This window comes from Cololabis saira, chromosome 1, assembly GCF_033807715.1.
Source record: "Cololabis saira isolate AMF1-May2022 chromosome 1, fColSai1.1, whole genome shotgun sequence".
NCBI lineage: Eukaryota > Metazoa > Chordata > Actinopteri > Beloniformes > Belonidae > Cololabis > Cololabis saira.
In genome coordinates this window covers 3,241,495-3,257,381 of record NC_084587.1, presented here as the reverse complement: position 1 = coordinate 3,257,381, position 15,887 = coordinate 3,241,495, and the positions used below count along the sequence as shown (strand labels likewise).

Here is a 15,887-nt window from a genome sequence, read left to right as displayed (position 1 = left end):
GAGAAAATTGTCAAATAAGTTATTTTTCTGGTGTTATTTTTCTGGTGATGACTCTAAATGTTGAAATAGCAGTAAAACCACATTCATTGATGAACTGACATAAGGGATGGAAAGGAGGGATGGAGGTTTTACAGGGGGGATGATTTGGACCGTTTTTATTTCAGGGGGGGATGCCATCCCCCCTCAACTCCACTACTGGTTATTATACTTAATATTATACATATACGCAGCACTTGGCAAACAAACACCGCTGCATTGTGGGAAGTTTCTGCTTAGCTAGTGTCCATCAATCCACACTAATACATTTCTGCAGAATGAGTATGGATAGTACATACTATTGAGTACATTCTAATGTTTCGGACACACTAAAAAATCTCACATACTGTTTTTGCTGCTCATTAGGGTGGAAGGATGGAATATCGCACGCAGCTTTAGTCTTATGCTTATTAGTTTTAGTCACATTTTAGTCATTTCTATATGTGATAGTATTTTCCCTCACACACATACTTGTATGTATGTTTGCACGTATAAGTATGTGTGTGAGTATAATTACAGTATATAATATTTATAATAATAATATAAATAAATAATAATAATAATAATACTGTTATTTATCAGTGTGAGTACAGTGTGTGAATATTTATAAATACAGGTTAAATGATCAGTGAATGGGGGTAGGACTAAATAAGTTTACACTTCTTCCTACTCCTTTTTTGGCACATGTAAATCAAGTTAGCAAGTTTTAAAGGAGGAAATTCTTTGTTTTGTTTTCTTAAACTTCTCATGAAGTGTTTTTTTTTGTTTTTTTTTAAATGTACAAAAATAAAATAAATCAAATCAAACTAATATTTCCAATAATAAAGGTATATTCTGTTTCAGCCTAAAGCTAGCAGACTATAATATGATAAAGCTGCACATGTAACTGACCAGTTTAACATATCAACGTGCTGATGGAACATAAACACAGAGAGGAGCACACGTCACTGTAGTAGTTATTAAGTATTAAGTAGTAGTTATTAAGTAGTTATTAAGCAGCCTGTACGTGTCGCCCCCACCAACCTGCTGCTGTTGTTATTCCTGCAGGCGGAGCGGCCCGGCGAGGAGAAGCCCCAGCAGGAACCCGGGACCCCGGTGGGCGGGCAGGACTGGCCCAGCGAGTTCCTCAGCGAGACGCCGGTGCTGTGCCAGCAGAGCGGAGGGAAACCCGGCGTGACCTTCACCAGCGCCAAGGGGGAGGTGTTCTCCGTGCTGGACTGGGCTCCGGGTGAGTGACGGGGGCCGCAGGGTTCTGACGAGGTGAATCCTGGAGACGTGAAGGCAGCAGGAACAAGCCGGTAGTTTCTGCTGAAGCCACGACGGAGGAGAGACATTGAGACGAGTAAAAGCTTCTGCTGTCTCGTTGTTCTTGTTAAGTCGGCAGTTTTCCCTGTTTTAACCCTTCATAACCTACAATAGAACAAGTCTAAGCATATTTCTACTTTTTTGCATGCTATACTGCCATTTTATGGAGTATTTTTATTTTCTATGCATCAAAACAACCTATATGAGCCAATCTTTAATAATCTGCGTGTTACAAGTCCAAACTAACTAAATAGCAAATAACTACCAAAAAAAATGTAAATCGTTTTTTCTAAATACAGAAATCCCACAGCTTGATCCTTCAAAACCGTCAATGGAAAAAAGTAACACAGAAGCCTTTCAGGCCTCAGGAAATGAATTCATACTTTAGTTTTTGAGATAAATCATTTTATATATCACGTTTAGATATTGCGTCTTCACCCGGCGCTGAAATCAGCTTTGCTCACGGTAAACCGTTTTGTGTGTGTGTGTTGTATAGTGTGTGTGTAGTGTGTGTATGGTGTGTGTGTGTGTATGTGTGTCGTGAGTAATCTTTCGTGAAAATCTCTGATAAAAAGAACGAACAAGAGCAAATTCAAACTGACTAGTTTCCCGGGAGAAAAACCTGGACTGAACTTACCGTATTGGCCTGAATATAAGACGGTGTTTTCTGCATTGAAATAAGACAGTGGGCGTCGTCTTCCATTCGGGGTCTAGACGTTATACCCATTCACAACACTAGATGCCGCCAGATATCTTTAAAGCGAATGCTGAACTTAAAGGAGATTGAGGCCGGATTGTGGCAAGATTTATGAAAAAAATCCGTATACGTTTTAAGTTTTCTAGTAATAATGTCAGATGAAGCGTTCCAAACCCAAAAGAATGAGCCCTCTAGTGTATCTCTCCTTTGCCTTGAACAGGCTGTTGCTGCAAAATGTGCTGCAATTCGGTCCAGAATTTCCCGCACTGTCCTGTGGATGTGACGTCACATGACGCTGCATGCGCGTTCTCCACGTTCTCCCCATTCTCCCGTGCCGGCTTCACTGTTGGCTGCAGTACCCCCAACGGCCGTCGTGGTGAAGGGTGGCGCTAGAGAGTCTCATTTCTTAAAAGGAGCCTCATGCTCCTTTAACTCCCCAGGCCAAAGCAAATCCCTGTCACGAAGAAGAAAAATAAAAATAGCGGTAAGAAAGAAAAGAGAAGAAAATAAGAGAAGAGATAACAGAAAATGGAGAAACGTAGCGCCAATCTGGAGAAAAGTGGGTCGAAGAAGTTATGAAGCAAACTTCAACATCATGATTTGAATGAGGCAAAATAACATGCTTTTTCTCTCAAATATATTGTTATAATCATTTGTTTCAGATGTACTGTAATTATTTTCTGTATAAAAAATTTTATTTGGTGTTAAAAAAAAAGTCTTTTTCAAATTTGAGTCTTGAAAAACAGGGGGTCGTCTTACAATCAGGGTCGTCTTATTTTCGGGTCAATACGGTATGTACGTGTCGACGTACGTCATTTTTAGGACGAGCTGTGAACACGGATCTATAAATAACCCACGATGTCAATTATGAAGATTTCTGCAATTTTACTGGATTATTATGGCATTTTTCCCAAACGATTTAATGGATTAAAACTCTGGGACACTAAATGCAGGATATGGAAGTGAAACTCTTCCTGTTCAACCTGCAGAAAGAATTATTGCTCTTTTATTTGGTTGTAATTGTACGTCTTGAATGAATATGCAACCGGGAGCGCCGGCGCGCCGGCCGGTCTTAAAGGTTAAACGGGAGCATCACCAGGTTTTCCAGATAGTTTTCAGGTCTGGGCTCGTCCTTCATCCTTCAGCCGTGTTCCCTCCTGCATCAACGTTCATCCACCTCTCCTTCCTCCCGACAGACACTCACTCGTTCAAGAAGATGGAGTTCCAGCCGGCCGAGGCCAAGAAGTTCTTCAGCACGGTGAGGAAGGAGATGGCTCTGCTGGCGACGTCGCTGCCTGACGGCATCATGGTGAAGACGTTCGAGGACCGAATGGTGAGTTCCTCGTCCTCGGTGGAAACATCAACATTTACCTCACTTCAGTTGATTTACCGTTAAAAAGTCAACTACAAAACAGGAAACTACACAAGTAAACTTTAGTACCGTATTTTTTAGGGCTGGGTATCGATTCAAATGTCAAGAATCGATTCCGATTCTTAAGATTCAGAATCGATTATCAAGATTTGATGCGATCCAATATTGATTTGGGTTAATGTTATTAAAACAGTTTTGAGCTGTTGCATGAATGATATGACTGTAGTTCTGCAACATATAACTAGTATTATATCAGAATCAGAATCAGGTGTATTAAGTCAGCTTAGAAAAACAGTTTTTGACTTATGATACACCGGCGGCGACACAATGGTATTATGCGCCTGTTTTTCCAAGGGAAACACTGGGATAGGGGGGGGTGGGGGGTGGAAACATCTTCACACTGAGTATAATACAGAGTGTCAAGGTGCAAAAAACACCTCGGCACATAAAGCAACAGACATCATCACAAGACTTGCATGTGGGGGTGGGTCACATCACATCCAAGTGATCGCCGCGGCTTCTTGGCGCTCGAAACCCAGAGACTGCGTTGGAGGGGACTGATAAGAGGGGGGACCGGGAAGGCGTTGAGAATGAGGGAGGTGTGGTTATCAGTAGGGGTGGGAAAAAAAATCGATATTTCAATATATTGTTGTGCTTTCTGTTTCAATAAATAATCGATATTCTGTCGGCTAATATCGATATTTTATTACAACACACATAATGGTTTACGCGGTTGTCGCCGCACTATTGTTCAAGCCCCGCCCGCCCCCGCTGCCCTCGTGAGCAAAACAAACATGCCGCCTGAGAAACCAGCTCAGAAAATACAGAACCACAGTTTACTCCGTACAGACAGCGGGCTGAGCAGCACTGTTAATGCTGGAAGTTACTTGCTGTTTGAGCCGGTGTTTAAACTTCCATGTGCGTTAATGTCCGCTCACACAGACAACCAGCTGCGTTAAGAAACGGACCCCGCTCCGCTCGCGCTCCATGAGAGGAGAGCGGCTCGTACTGTAATACAAAATTATTCCACAGACGCCGTTAAAGTAAATGATCGTCAGTCTTTTTGTGTTATGACGTTTATGCTTTTCACTCTGTAAGTGATCCTCGCTCGTATCCTTCCGTGTCCAGTCAACCGTGTGCTGGGAAAACTTGCAGATCATTGAATCACCAGTCACGTTACACACGGACACACAGACACACCCCCACCCGTGCAAAACCAGTGTTCAGTGCTTTGGATATTTCAGCTTAAATTTCAAAATGTTATATTAGTTCAATGAAGTTCATATTATTTATATTTATTATAGCTTGTTTGGTTTCTTCTGTTATCGGATACAGTTTGTCATGACATGAGTGAAAAATGCCTGATGCTTCATGGCAATATGTGTGTGTGGTGACAGAATAAATTAGACAGGCTAAAAGGATATTGGAAAAGAATATTGTTAAGCCTATTTGAGTTATTTATTTCTTAGTTATTTCACAATAATTATATTTGTGAAATTATTATTTAATGTATTTAATTATTACAAAGCAGTGCACTGTCCTGGTTTATATAAAACATGTTATTAATGTTCATGCACTTTAATTTGTCCAACTGTACAGTGTTTACATTTACAAGCCTAGGAGACAGTGAGGAAATATACAAATGCACTTTCTTGTATGAAGTTTTGGCATTGAATAAATGCATAACTACAGACGTTTTCCTTTTTATAGGTATTTTTTCTTTTTCAGTCCCATATATCGTGATATATCGCTCTTACCGATATATCGATATATCGAATATCGAAAATATCGTGATATTATCGATATCCTGGGCCACATATCGCCAAAGTATCGAATTGGGACTTACCCGTATCGTCCCACCCCTAGTTATCAGCAAGTGTGTGTGTGTGAGCGGTAAGTCAGTGAACTTCGCTCAGAGCTGCTCCTCAGCCAATGTCCTTGATGTTATCAGACGGCTCGGTCAGTTCTGAAAACAAGTCCACAGATGTTCCTGAGAGGGGAGGGTTAGTGGGGGCAGAGCCACTTGTTTACATTCCACCAGGGAGATTGTGACTAGAGCAGCGGGCCAAGCTGCTCTGTCAAGGTCAGGTTATAGAATCAACAATTATATTGCAAACAGGCAGCCTCAGTAATTTTCCGTCTGCCTTAAGTCTCTGGTTCCTCAATTGCGACTCCAAACAGACAAATTGTGATCAACTTCTCCAAGGTTTTCTCCATCTTGCCAATGAGCTCAAAGACCGCCGCCAGCCTACGATTCTGTTCAAGAACCGCATCCAGCTTACGGCTTACGGAGAAATCCTGCTATCATAAATCCAATTATGAAGCATCTTCAACGTCCTCGACAGACAGAATCCGGAGGCACAACGGTTTCCAATATTTGTAGGAATCCATTGTGTATCCAGCAAAAAATGTCCCATCGGGGCAAGAGGGCTCCCTTACCCCCTGACTTCTTGTCGCAAAAATTTGGTCAATTGTGTGAGAGACCAGTTAATCAATTCCATGATTGTAGAATATTGAGTTTCAACAGCAAGTATTGCAGCTAATGATGCTGTAAGGACCAATCAGCTCCCAGAATGCTGATAGAACTGCTTTCAGAAACATTGTGGGGCAGAATTACCAAACAGATCCAGGGAGGAAACAGAGACGCAGGAAATCGTTTTTATTTTTTACCACATTCCGTTTTAATTTTTTCCATTTTTGGTCTTTTTCGGTTCCATCAATTTAGTCCTGAATCTTGTTTTTTTTAAAGATCTCTGTTCTAATCCAGTATTAGCAGTGACGATGACGGTGCTGAAGGTTCTGAAGGTTCTGGTTCTCCTGGTTCTCCCGTCCAGGACCTGTTCTCAGCTCTGATCAAGGGCCCGACCCGGACGCCGTACGAGGACGGGCTGTTCCTGTTCGACATCCAGCTGCCCAACATCTACCCGGCGGTGCCGCCGCTGTTCCGCTACCTGACCCAGTGCAGCGGCCGGCTCAACCCCAACCTGTACGACAACGGCAAGGTCTGCGTCAGCCTGCTGGGCACCTGGATCGGCAAGGTGAGACCGTGAGCTAGCAAAGAAACTCTTCCCTTACACCGCTCTGACGCTCATGCAGAGACTGATTGGCTCTTTGTTCCACAGGGCACGGAGAGATGGACCAGCAAGTCCAGTCTGCTGCAGGTTCTCATCTCCATCCAAGGTCGGTTCCTGGGATCTGGACTACGAGCTCCTTTTTGTTCTTGTTCCTCCTCCTTTTTTTTAATATATTTTTTTATTTAACCTTTATTTAACCAGGTACTGAAGAGAAAAAATATTTGAGACGAGGAAGATTTTTTATTGTGCACTTCGAGAAAAAAGTCGAAATGTTGAGAATAAAGTCGGAGTTTCGTGAATAAAGTTGGAATTTCGTGAATAAAAATTGTTGAAATTGCATTTCAACTTTATTCACGAAATTTTGACTTTTTTCTCGACATTTCGACTTTTTCCTCAAAGTGCATAATGAAAAAAAATCCTGCAAATCCATGCAGGAGAAAAAATATTTGAGAGGGGAAGATTTTTTTTATAGTGCACTTCGAGAAAAAAGTGGAGTTGTCGAGATTAATGTTGAAATACAATTTCTTGAATAAAGTTGAAATTTGAAATTTCGAGAATAAAGTTGAAAGTTTCTCGAAGTGCATAATGAAAAAAAAAAATAGTATTTTTATTTTTCTGCTGCCTGGCCCTAATACTTTTTAGTAGTTTCTAGTATTTTTTTCATTAGGTTCTCAATATTTACTCTAAAAGAGCATATGATCCACCCAAAAACCCAAGTATTTGAAGGATGATACTCTTTCAGTCAAGTCTCCTGAGGTATCAATACCAACATTCACTGAGATTGTCTGACGTTCTGGTCCGTGTTCTGGCACGATGGAACGCTGATTCATTCAAAATTAAATGAGTAAATATTTAAATGATGAAATATTAAATAAAATAAATGAATATGACAATGAAATAAATAAAAATAATAAAATCTTTACTTTTTAAATAAATTTAGTATTTCATGACAAATTATTTCATATTGGTATTTATTTCATGACACTTTTATTTTGTAATGGCTCTTTTACATATTACAGTTGGTATGAAATACATAAGTGTCATGAGCTGTAATACATAAAGGCATTACAAAATTAGTGTCGTGAAATGTAATACGTAAACCTGGCATTCCAAAATAAGTCATGAAATAAATATAATATGAAATAATTTGTCATGAAATTAAAAAAAAAATATGTAAAACAAATTGTATTAATGTATTTATTTCATTTTCATATTTTTTTCAATTTAATATTTCTTTAACTATTATTTAAAAAAAATAACGATTTTTAATACTTTTGTATTTCATAACAAATTATTCCATATTGGTATATTTATTTATTTCATGACACTTATTTTGTAATGCCTCTTTTACATATTACAGTTGTATGAAATTAAGTGTCATGAACTGTAATACGTAAAGGTGGCATTACAAATAAGTCATGAAATAAATATACTAATATGAAATCATTTGTCATGAAATTAAAAAATAATTAAAAGAAAATATTTTAATTTTTTTATTTCATTTTCATATTCATTTATTTAATTGAATATTTCTTAATTTAAGTATTATTAAAAAAAATAAAGATGATTGATTAATTTTGTATTATTTAATTGTCATATTAATTATTTAATTGAATATTTAATAATTTAAGTATTTGTTTAATTTGGAATGAATCAGTGTTTTATTGTGTGAAACAGCGCCCCCGTAAATGTTACGTGGTGAGAACGTGGTACTGCAGCCTGTTGTCTGTGAGGAGATGAGTTGTCAGAAATAACTGGTCCGTGTCCTGGTCCTCAGGCCTGATCCTGGTGAACGAGCCGTACTACAACGAGGCGGGGTTCGACAGCGACCGCGGGCTGCAGGAGGGCTACGAGAACAGCCGCTGCTACAACGAGATGGCTCTGATCCGGATGGTGCAGTCCATGTCGACGCTGCTGAGCAGCCCGGTGGACGTGTTCCGCCAGGAGATCCGGGACCACTTCAGCTCCAGCGGCTGGAGGTTCCTGCACCGGCTGGAGGCCTGGCTGGAGCTGCACGAGGCCGCGGAGCGCGCCGCGGAGCGGGCCCCGGGGGCCCCCAGGGGCCTCCGCGACCGTGCCCCGTCCGTGGAGCCGCTGGACGAGCAGGCGGAGGAGGCCGGGCCCAAGGCGGTGGCCCACAGCAGCCCCGATGGGGCGGCGGGGGCCACGGGCCCCCCGGGGCCGGCCCTGGCCGTGGGCAGCATCATGGAGGAGGAGGAGCTGGAGGATTCGGGGCTGGGGGCCTCAGGGCTGGGGGCCTCCACCACGGCCGTGCAGGAGCTGAGCCAGAGCTCGGACTTGGACAGCACGCAGGGCAGCGGCTCCCTGGGGGGCCCGGCGGCCCGCGCCGGGGCCTCAGAGCCGGGCCCCGGCCCCGGGGCCACCGCGGCGTCGGCCGGGGGCCAGCCCGTGGTGCGACCAAAGAAACGGAGGAAGAGCTACCGCAGCTTCCTGCCCGAGGGCAGCGGCTACCCCGACATCGGCTTCCCGCTCTTCCCGCTGTCCAAGGGCTTCGTGAAGAGCGTGCGCGGCGTGCTAGCGCAGTACCGCGCCGCGCTAGTCGCCGCCGGCGTCCCCCAGCACTCCGAGGACAAGTAAGTTCCCGCTCCCTTCCTCACTCTCTCTTCCTCCCACTCTCTTCCTCCCACTCTCTTCCTCACGCTTCTACCTTTCCATCCGCCTCGGGCCAAGGGGGAGGAGCCAATCAGGAGGCCACGCCCACATTCACCCTTTACCGCCATCTCAGTCTGTTCTGCTCCTGCCATCTTTTAATTTTCCCACGATAAGTTGAAGTATCAACTCAAGTTTTTTACTCAAGTAAAAGTATAAAAGTACTGGTTTCAAAACTACTTAAAGTATAAAAGTAAAAGTAATGTAAGGGGGAAAAAAGCCATTAAGGACAAAAGTAATTGAAAATGAATGTATCTTAGTATAATGCAAATATATTAAAGAAGCATATATGTGTACTATTGAGCATTAACATGTGTTTCAGAGAGCAGCAGATATGATGACTAGTCGCCTATAAGCAGTGTGCGAAATACTCATCCATATTCGGTGTGTCCCTAACTCGCGTTTTTTTTTTTGTTTTGTTTTTTAAACAGTGTGGCCCTATGCAATAAACCAATACAATCAGCCTACTATTGCCTATGACAAATACACACACACTTTTAACCATTTTACATGCATGTTGTTTTACTAAAAGGAGGCAAAATTGTGCATTACGATGCAGAATGTTATTTACAAATTAAATATGATAATTAAAATAAATAAAAGACATTAATTGGCACCACACTGGTGCACAGTGCACTTAATGAATAAATGAAAGGTATAGGACACTGGCGCACGACCAGTGCATTGCAGAAACGAATAAACAAATAAAATAGGCTAATGTATTTTGTAGATAAATAAAAAAAAAAAATACAATGAAAATTAATTGTGCATTCAAATAACAATAATAACAACAAATGCCACTATCGGAGACGTGCAATCAGTGCACTTAAACAGATCCTCAGCCTGCACAATGATGACTGATTATTTAACGTTATGTAACCATCCAGGAAATTATGTTTTAACACAGCTGCAGCTGTGTTAAAACATGTGAACACATTCACAAATTCCACTCATAACAGGTGATCACGCAAAATAATAACAATAATTAAAAAAAAAACACATTAGCTCTCAGGTGGGTTCAGGCCATATTGAGCAGGCTGGCCTCTTACCTTAAGTTAAAGCAAGTCACTGCTGCTGGGTACGAGCTAGGCCCATTACTTCCGAATTGAGGTTTCATGATAAATAATAGGCATTGCATTAGATGATGCTTATTGACGCGATATTGTCCCCATATTAAAAGCCATCTGCGCAGTCTTCAGTGGCGGAGCGTGGGTTTCAGCACAGAGGGGGCGGAGCATTCTCAATGGGCCCTAATGATAATTATTTTACTATTCAACAACTTAAAGATAACGGACACCTCATCATACCCAGCAAACAACACAAATGCTCACGTTTACTGAGCCAAGCAAGCCTAGGTGCCACAAACCAGTTCACACACACACACACACGCAGCCTGACAGCCGTCACTCTGAGCGCATCTCTGTCCTTGGTGCTGGTGTGACGGTGACTCACAGGGTCTGAACCATCTTTGATATAACTTAAAACATAAAATGTAAACTACAATTACACAATCTATTCAGATAGAATATAGACACAATTGTCTATAAAGCCATTAATGAGATCTATAAATAGAAAATAGACATGGCGGTCTAAACACAACAAAACGCATAGCCTATTAAAAATGTACAACTGCACACAATATGCATTCAAATAGAAAATAGACTCGGCGGTCTATTACAGTTGACAACAACACAAGGTACATTAAGGTGGTCAAGGCAATAACAACATTCTGATCATTATTTATGTACTCACCGATTGCTGTCTCTGCGCTTGTTGCCGCTGCACCAATTCAGACTCCGAACTCCAGAACATCATCCTCGGCTCCAACAATATATTCCAAGTAATGTTGAAAACAATGTAACGGTTCAGAACCTTGTACATGCTGTGTGGTCTTCTTAAAGTTTTACCCTCCTCTCCTTCATGGCAGCGAACTTGCCAACCACTTTCTCCTTATCACTGTTAATGTCCCGCTCAACACTCAGCAAAGTGAGGTTTGACAGTCTGGCCTCATCCATGCACGAACGTAAACAGGTTTTTATGAGCTTCAGGCGGCTGAAACTTCTTTCTTTCTGCACTACAGCTAACACTAGCCTCCTCATCAGCCACCGGCGCCGTTGCAAAATATGAGCGGCGGACAGGAAGCAACTAGCCTCTCCTTTCTCTTTTACCTTTCTTTTTAACGATCCAGACTGGTGCTTTTTTTTCTCCATTTATCCTCTTTTAAAGTTCCCTCCAAAATTCCGCAGTCGCACATAAAACAAGACGAGTTAGTTCAAATGTAAAAAAACGAAACAAGAACTTAAGTTACAGCCAATCAGGTTGGCTCACAGCCCTGATGCGTTCAGGACAGTTGTAAAGTAAGAATTAACCTACACTGGCCGCAAAATGCACATTTTATCGTTATTATAACCTACACATTTTACAATTATATATGAACGTATCACACAAAACGGGGCCCTCTCATTGGTGGGGACAAATCTGCTCGTCAGACAAAGTGGTGGGGACGCGTCCCCACCGTCCCCGGCGGAGATGACGCGCCTGGTGCTGGTGCACATGGCTAATTTGCATACATATAGGTGCAGGAGTTGTGTTAAACCAATAAAAGTTTTGAATTGTGAATACTTGATATGGCGATCTCTTTAACATATTTAGTTGACCATTAGTGACAATCAAATTATCATATTATATTATATAGCCTAATTTATTTATTTTTTTGACAACATTGAGACCCCCCCTAAATTTGGCTTTTGAGTCTTTCAGGGGGGCTCAAGGGTTAATCGGGGGGTCAGACCCCCCCGAACCCCTCCGTATTTCGCACTCTGCCTATAAGTATTGTAATGGTGCAAAAAGTCAAACTTCATGTTCATGTTATCATTTATCCTAACCTTTATTGGAATGTACATCCAAGTTTAGTTGCAGGAATCTGAGGGAACGGATGTAAGAACAAAACTGGACAAGAACATCTGAAACAACCACAACCAAATTCACTCTATCCGGATGGAGCAATTTAACTGGATAGTTTTTATTAAAGGCCGAAATGAAATAGAGTAACGAGGCTGTTTTTAAAATGTAAGGAGTAAAAAGTACAGATAATTGTGTGAAAATGTAAGGAGTAAAAGTAAAAAGTCGTCTGAAAAATAATTACTCCAGTGAAGTATAGATAACCAAAATTTCTACTTAAGTAAGGTAACGAAGTATTTGTACTTCGTTACTTGACACCTCTGCTGACGGTCCGGATCTTGCTATAACATCTTCTCTTCTCCTCCAGTGACACGTCAGATGAGTGTGATGGATAAAAGGGGGCGGGGCTCAGACTCGCTCCCGCCCCGCTTTAACCAACGACCTGCTGGAGCCGCAACCGAGTTGAAACGTCATCTCTCCATGAAAGCAGGTGAAAAACACGAAGGATACGACGAGCCGGAGCTTCTGCCGGAGCTGCTGCCGCGACGGAGCGGAGGACGACTGAAGGAAAGAGAGAAACCTGTGCCATGAACCCCTCCTCCCCCCCGACCGACGCCCAGCGGCTCCGCTGGGCGACCACTGCCCCCCCCGCGGACCAAACTGTAACCCCCGCCCCCCCCACCTTCCCCCCCGCGGACTCTTGTAGCACCGACCCACGTTTCCATCCCGCGCTAGAACCCAGCGAGTGAACCAACAACCGGGCCGGACGCTTCCTGCCAACGCTAGCCGACCACGTTTACACGCGACCACCTGCCGGGGGCGGAGCCTCAGCGCTGGGGGCGGAGCCTCCACGCCCCCCCCCCCCCCCCCCCCCCCTCCACCTTCTAAGGAATTCAACAAAAGCTGGAACTTTGTGCTTTTGATTTTTGAGGCATTTGAGTTTGTTTTTTTTCTTTCAGAGGTTGAAATGTTTTGAGTGTTGAGAGTTTTACCCACAATGCAAAGCTACATCGCTGCACACGATGTTATTTAGCGATTGAAACCATTCCTGCATCCATTCCATCGTCCCCCGTCGACGTGTTGCCTTACTTGAATCGTTTGTGCACGGCTGCTTGTGTCACGCTTTACTCGTGCACCGACAACGACCACTTCAACGAAAAAAGAGGAAAAAAACGGTCTTTCCCCGTCTCTCCTCCCGTCTCTCCTGCTCTGTTTTTGTTTTATTTGGGGGGGTTTCGGTCTCCTGGTTGCAGTTTTCCGTAAAAAATCTCCAGGTTTTCAGTTTAGTTCGGCCGAACGAGCGACTGGACGAAAACTGACGGCAGATTTTCTTCTTCTTCTTCATCACTAAACATTCATGAATCAGGGTTTCGGGGTCCACTCGGTCTTCCTGTGGAACCATCAGTCTTGTTTACATCCCCCCCCAACGAGCGCTAACCGCCGTCTCAGCCGCGTTTTACTTGAACAGATTCTCCGACGCTGACGTGTTTTCCTGGCAAAAGCTCGGAAAGACTCGAAGATTTTCAGAAAGGAGTTTTGTTTTTTTTGTTTTGTTTTTGCTTCGTCTTCCACATTCGGATCCGTGCCGGACTTTACTTTCTGCCTTCAGCTGCAGCCGCGGCGCTACGGCTACAGCCTTCTTTTTTTAAGTATTATTTTTTTATTTTGTGTTTGTTTTTTTGCTCTTTTGCTTGCGTCATCGCTGCTCGTTTCTCGGAGGAACTCGTTTTTCGCCTCTCCGCTTCGGCTCCTGAGACCGAATCGCGCCGAAGCGCAAAGGTTCGTCCTCCGCCAGAAACTAGACCCGCTGCTTCGGCCCTTCTCCTTCCTACATGAACAGAATAATGTGAAGCTTCAGTTAAAGTCTGGCAGGATTTCAACCCCAACGATGTACAATTTTCCGTGTATATTCTTCAGATTCCAACCATTGTTAACGATTATTACTGCAAGACGTTTGTTTTTCAGCCAAAGCATGTAACATGTTGCTTTAAGCCGCGACGGCTGCACACAAAGACTTGACTGTACGATGTCTACATTTCCACAGTGGCCTGTTATTGATATGATATTTAAAAAGAATTAATAAAGTTTCAGTTTGTAGCCTGATTCCTTCTGTACAGTCACCACCACCATGATGAAATATAAAACTATACAAACCAGATATATTTAACACAAACTTCAGAGCTAATGAGTCTCGTAGCTTGGGACATAATGTGTATTGTACTTAAGATCTCACTTCTCTTTTCTTTTTTTAATGGTTTACTTTTGTTGCTACAGAAGACTGTATAGTGATGTATTAAAGTTTGCAAGCAGTACCAGAGAAACACCGTGGCCTCATTTATTTGGACCTGGAGGCAAATAAACCCCAAAAAATAAAAAAATTACAACACTCGTATTTTGAATCAAACCAAACAAACACACCGATCTAATGTATGAATCGCTCTCTTCACTCACTATCCTTGAAAAACAGAGGAGCTATTTATTTCACTAATAACTAGTGTTTTCTTACGGAGGCCAAAGGAAGCCAGGCTTCCTCACTTTTTCAGAATATAACTTATTTAATAAAATACTTTTTTTTTAACAGTTTACGTAATCCTTCTGTGTTGTGGCTCTGTCGTATGGAACGCTGATTCATTCAAAATTAAATATTTAAATGATGAAATACTAAATAAAATAAATGAATATGACAATGAAATAAATAAAAATAATATCTTTTCTTTTTAAATAACTTTAGTATTTCATGACAAATTATGAAATATTGGTATAATATTTATTTCATGACACTTATTTTGTAATGGCTCTTTTACATATTACAGTTGGTATGAAATACATAAGTATCATGAGCTGTAATACATAAAGGCATTACAAAATAAGTGTCGTTAAATGTAACACGTAAACCTGGCATTCCAAAATAAGTCATGAAATAAATATAATATGAAATAATTTGTCATGAAATTTAAAAAAAATGTAAAACTAATTTTATTAATGTATTTATTTCATTTTCCTATAGATTTTTTAAATTTAATATTTCTTTAGGTATTTTAAAAAATAACGATTTTTAATACTTTTGTATTTCATAACAAATTATTCCATATTGGTATATTTATTTATTTCATGACACTTATTTTGTAATGTCTCTTTTACATATTACAGTTGTATGAAATTAAGTGAACTGTACATGAACTGTAATACGTAAAGGTGGCATTACAAAATAAGTCATGAAATAAATAAATATACTAACATGAAATCATTTGTCATGAAATTAAAAAATAATTTAAAGTAAATATTTAAATTTATTTCATTTTCATATTCATTTATTTAACTGAATATTTCTTAATTTAAGTATTTGTTTATTTAATTTGGAATGAATCAGCGTTTTATGACGTGTGAAACAGCGCCCCCGTAAATGTTACGTGGTGAGAACGTGGTACTGCAGCCTGTTGTCAGTGAGGAGGCCGAGATGAGTTGACAAAAATAACAGTGGCAATGGCATACTAACGTACTACATGCTACATACTGCATCAGTATGTACTGTATACTGCATACTAAATGAAGGATTTAGTAGCCGCTCCATGGATCTATTATAAAACCGCCAGACCGTTCACACCGTAGACATCTCTCCTCCTCCCATGGAGCTGCTGCGATACGTCAACGTCGCCGCCATATTGGATGTTCAAGACTGCGCTGTAAACTAATACAAGTAAATTGACTTATTTTCATAAAGCACCTTTCTACAAAGAAATGTACGTTTTACATCTCATTTATTCATTCACACACGCACTAATATACTTGGGAAAGTTAGGCACCAAATATAATATATTTAATTTTCTCAGAT

The 15,887-nt window shown here is 41.4% G+C and overlaps 1 protein-coding gene across 2 annotated transcripts in view; it reads left to right on the top strand.

Annotated features, from left to right (window-relative positions):
* LOC133448272 ((E3-independent) E2 ubiquitin-conjugating enzyme UBE2O-like) overlaps positions 1 to 14,427 on the top strand; it is a 56,934-nt gene extending 42,507 nt beyond the window's left edge. Inside the window, exons 14-19 of one of the 2 annotated variants that reach the window (XM_061726688.1) lie at positions 1,084 to 1,264; positions 3,235 to 3,371; positions 6,245 to 6,448; positions 6,533 to 6,590; positions 8,262 to 9,078; positions 12,423 to 14,427. In XM_061726688.1, the coding sequence (XP_061582672.1) occupies positions 1,084 to 1,264; positions 3,235 to 3,371; positions 6,245 to 6,448; positions 6,533 to 6,590; positions 8,262 to 9,078; positions 12,423 to 12,450 (1,425 nt within the window). In that variant the 3' untranslated portion in view covers positions 12,451 to 14,427. Of the gene's footprint in view, positions 1 to 1,083; positions 1,265 to 3,234; positions 3,372 to 6,244; positions 6,449 to 6,532; positions 6,591 to 8,261; positions 9,083 to 12,422 lie in introns of those variants that run through there. The other variant, XM_061726772.1, reaches the window with a different exon arrangement.
* The last annotated feature ends 1,460 nt before the right edge of the window (positions 14,428 to 15,887 follow it).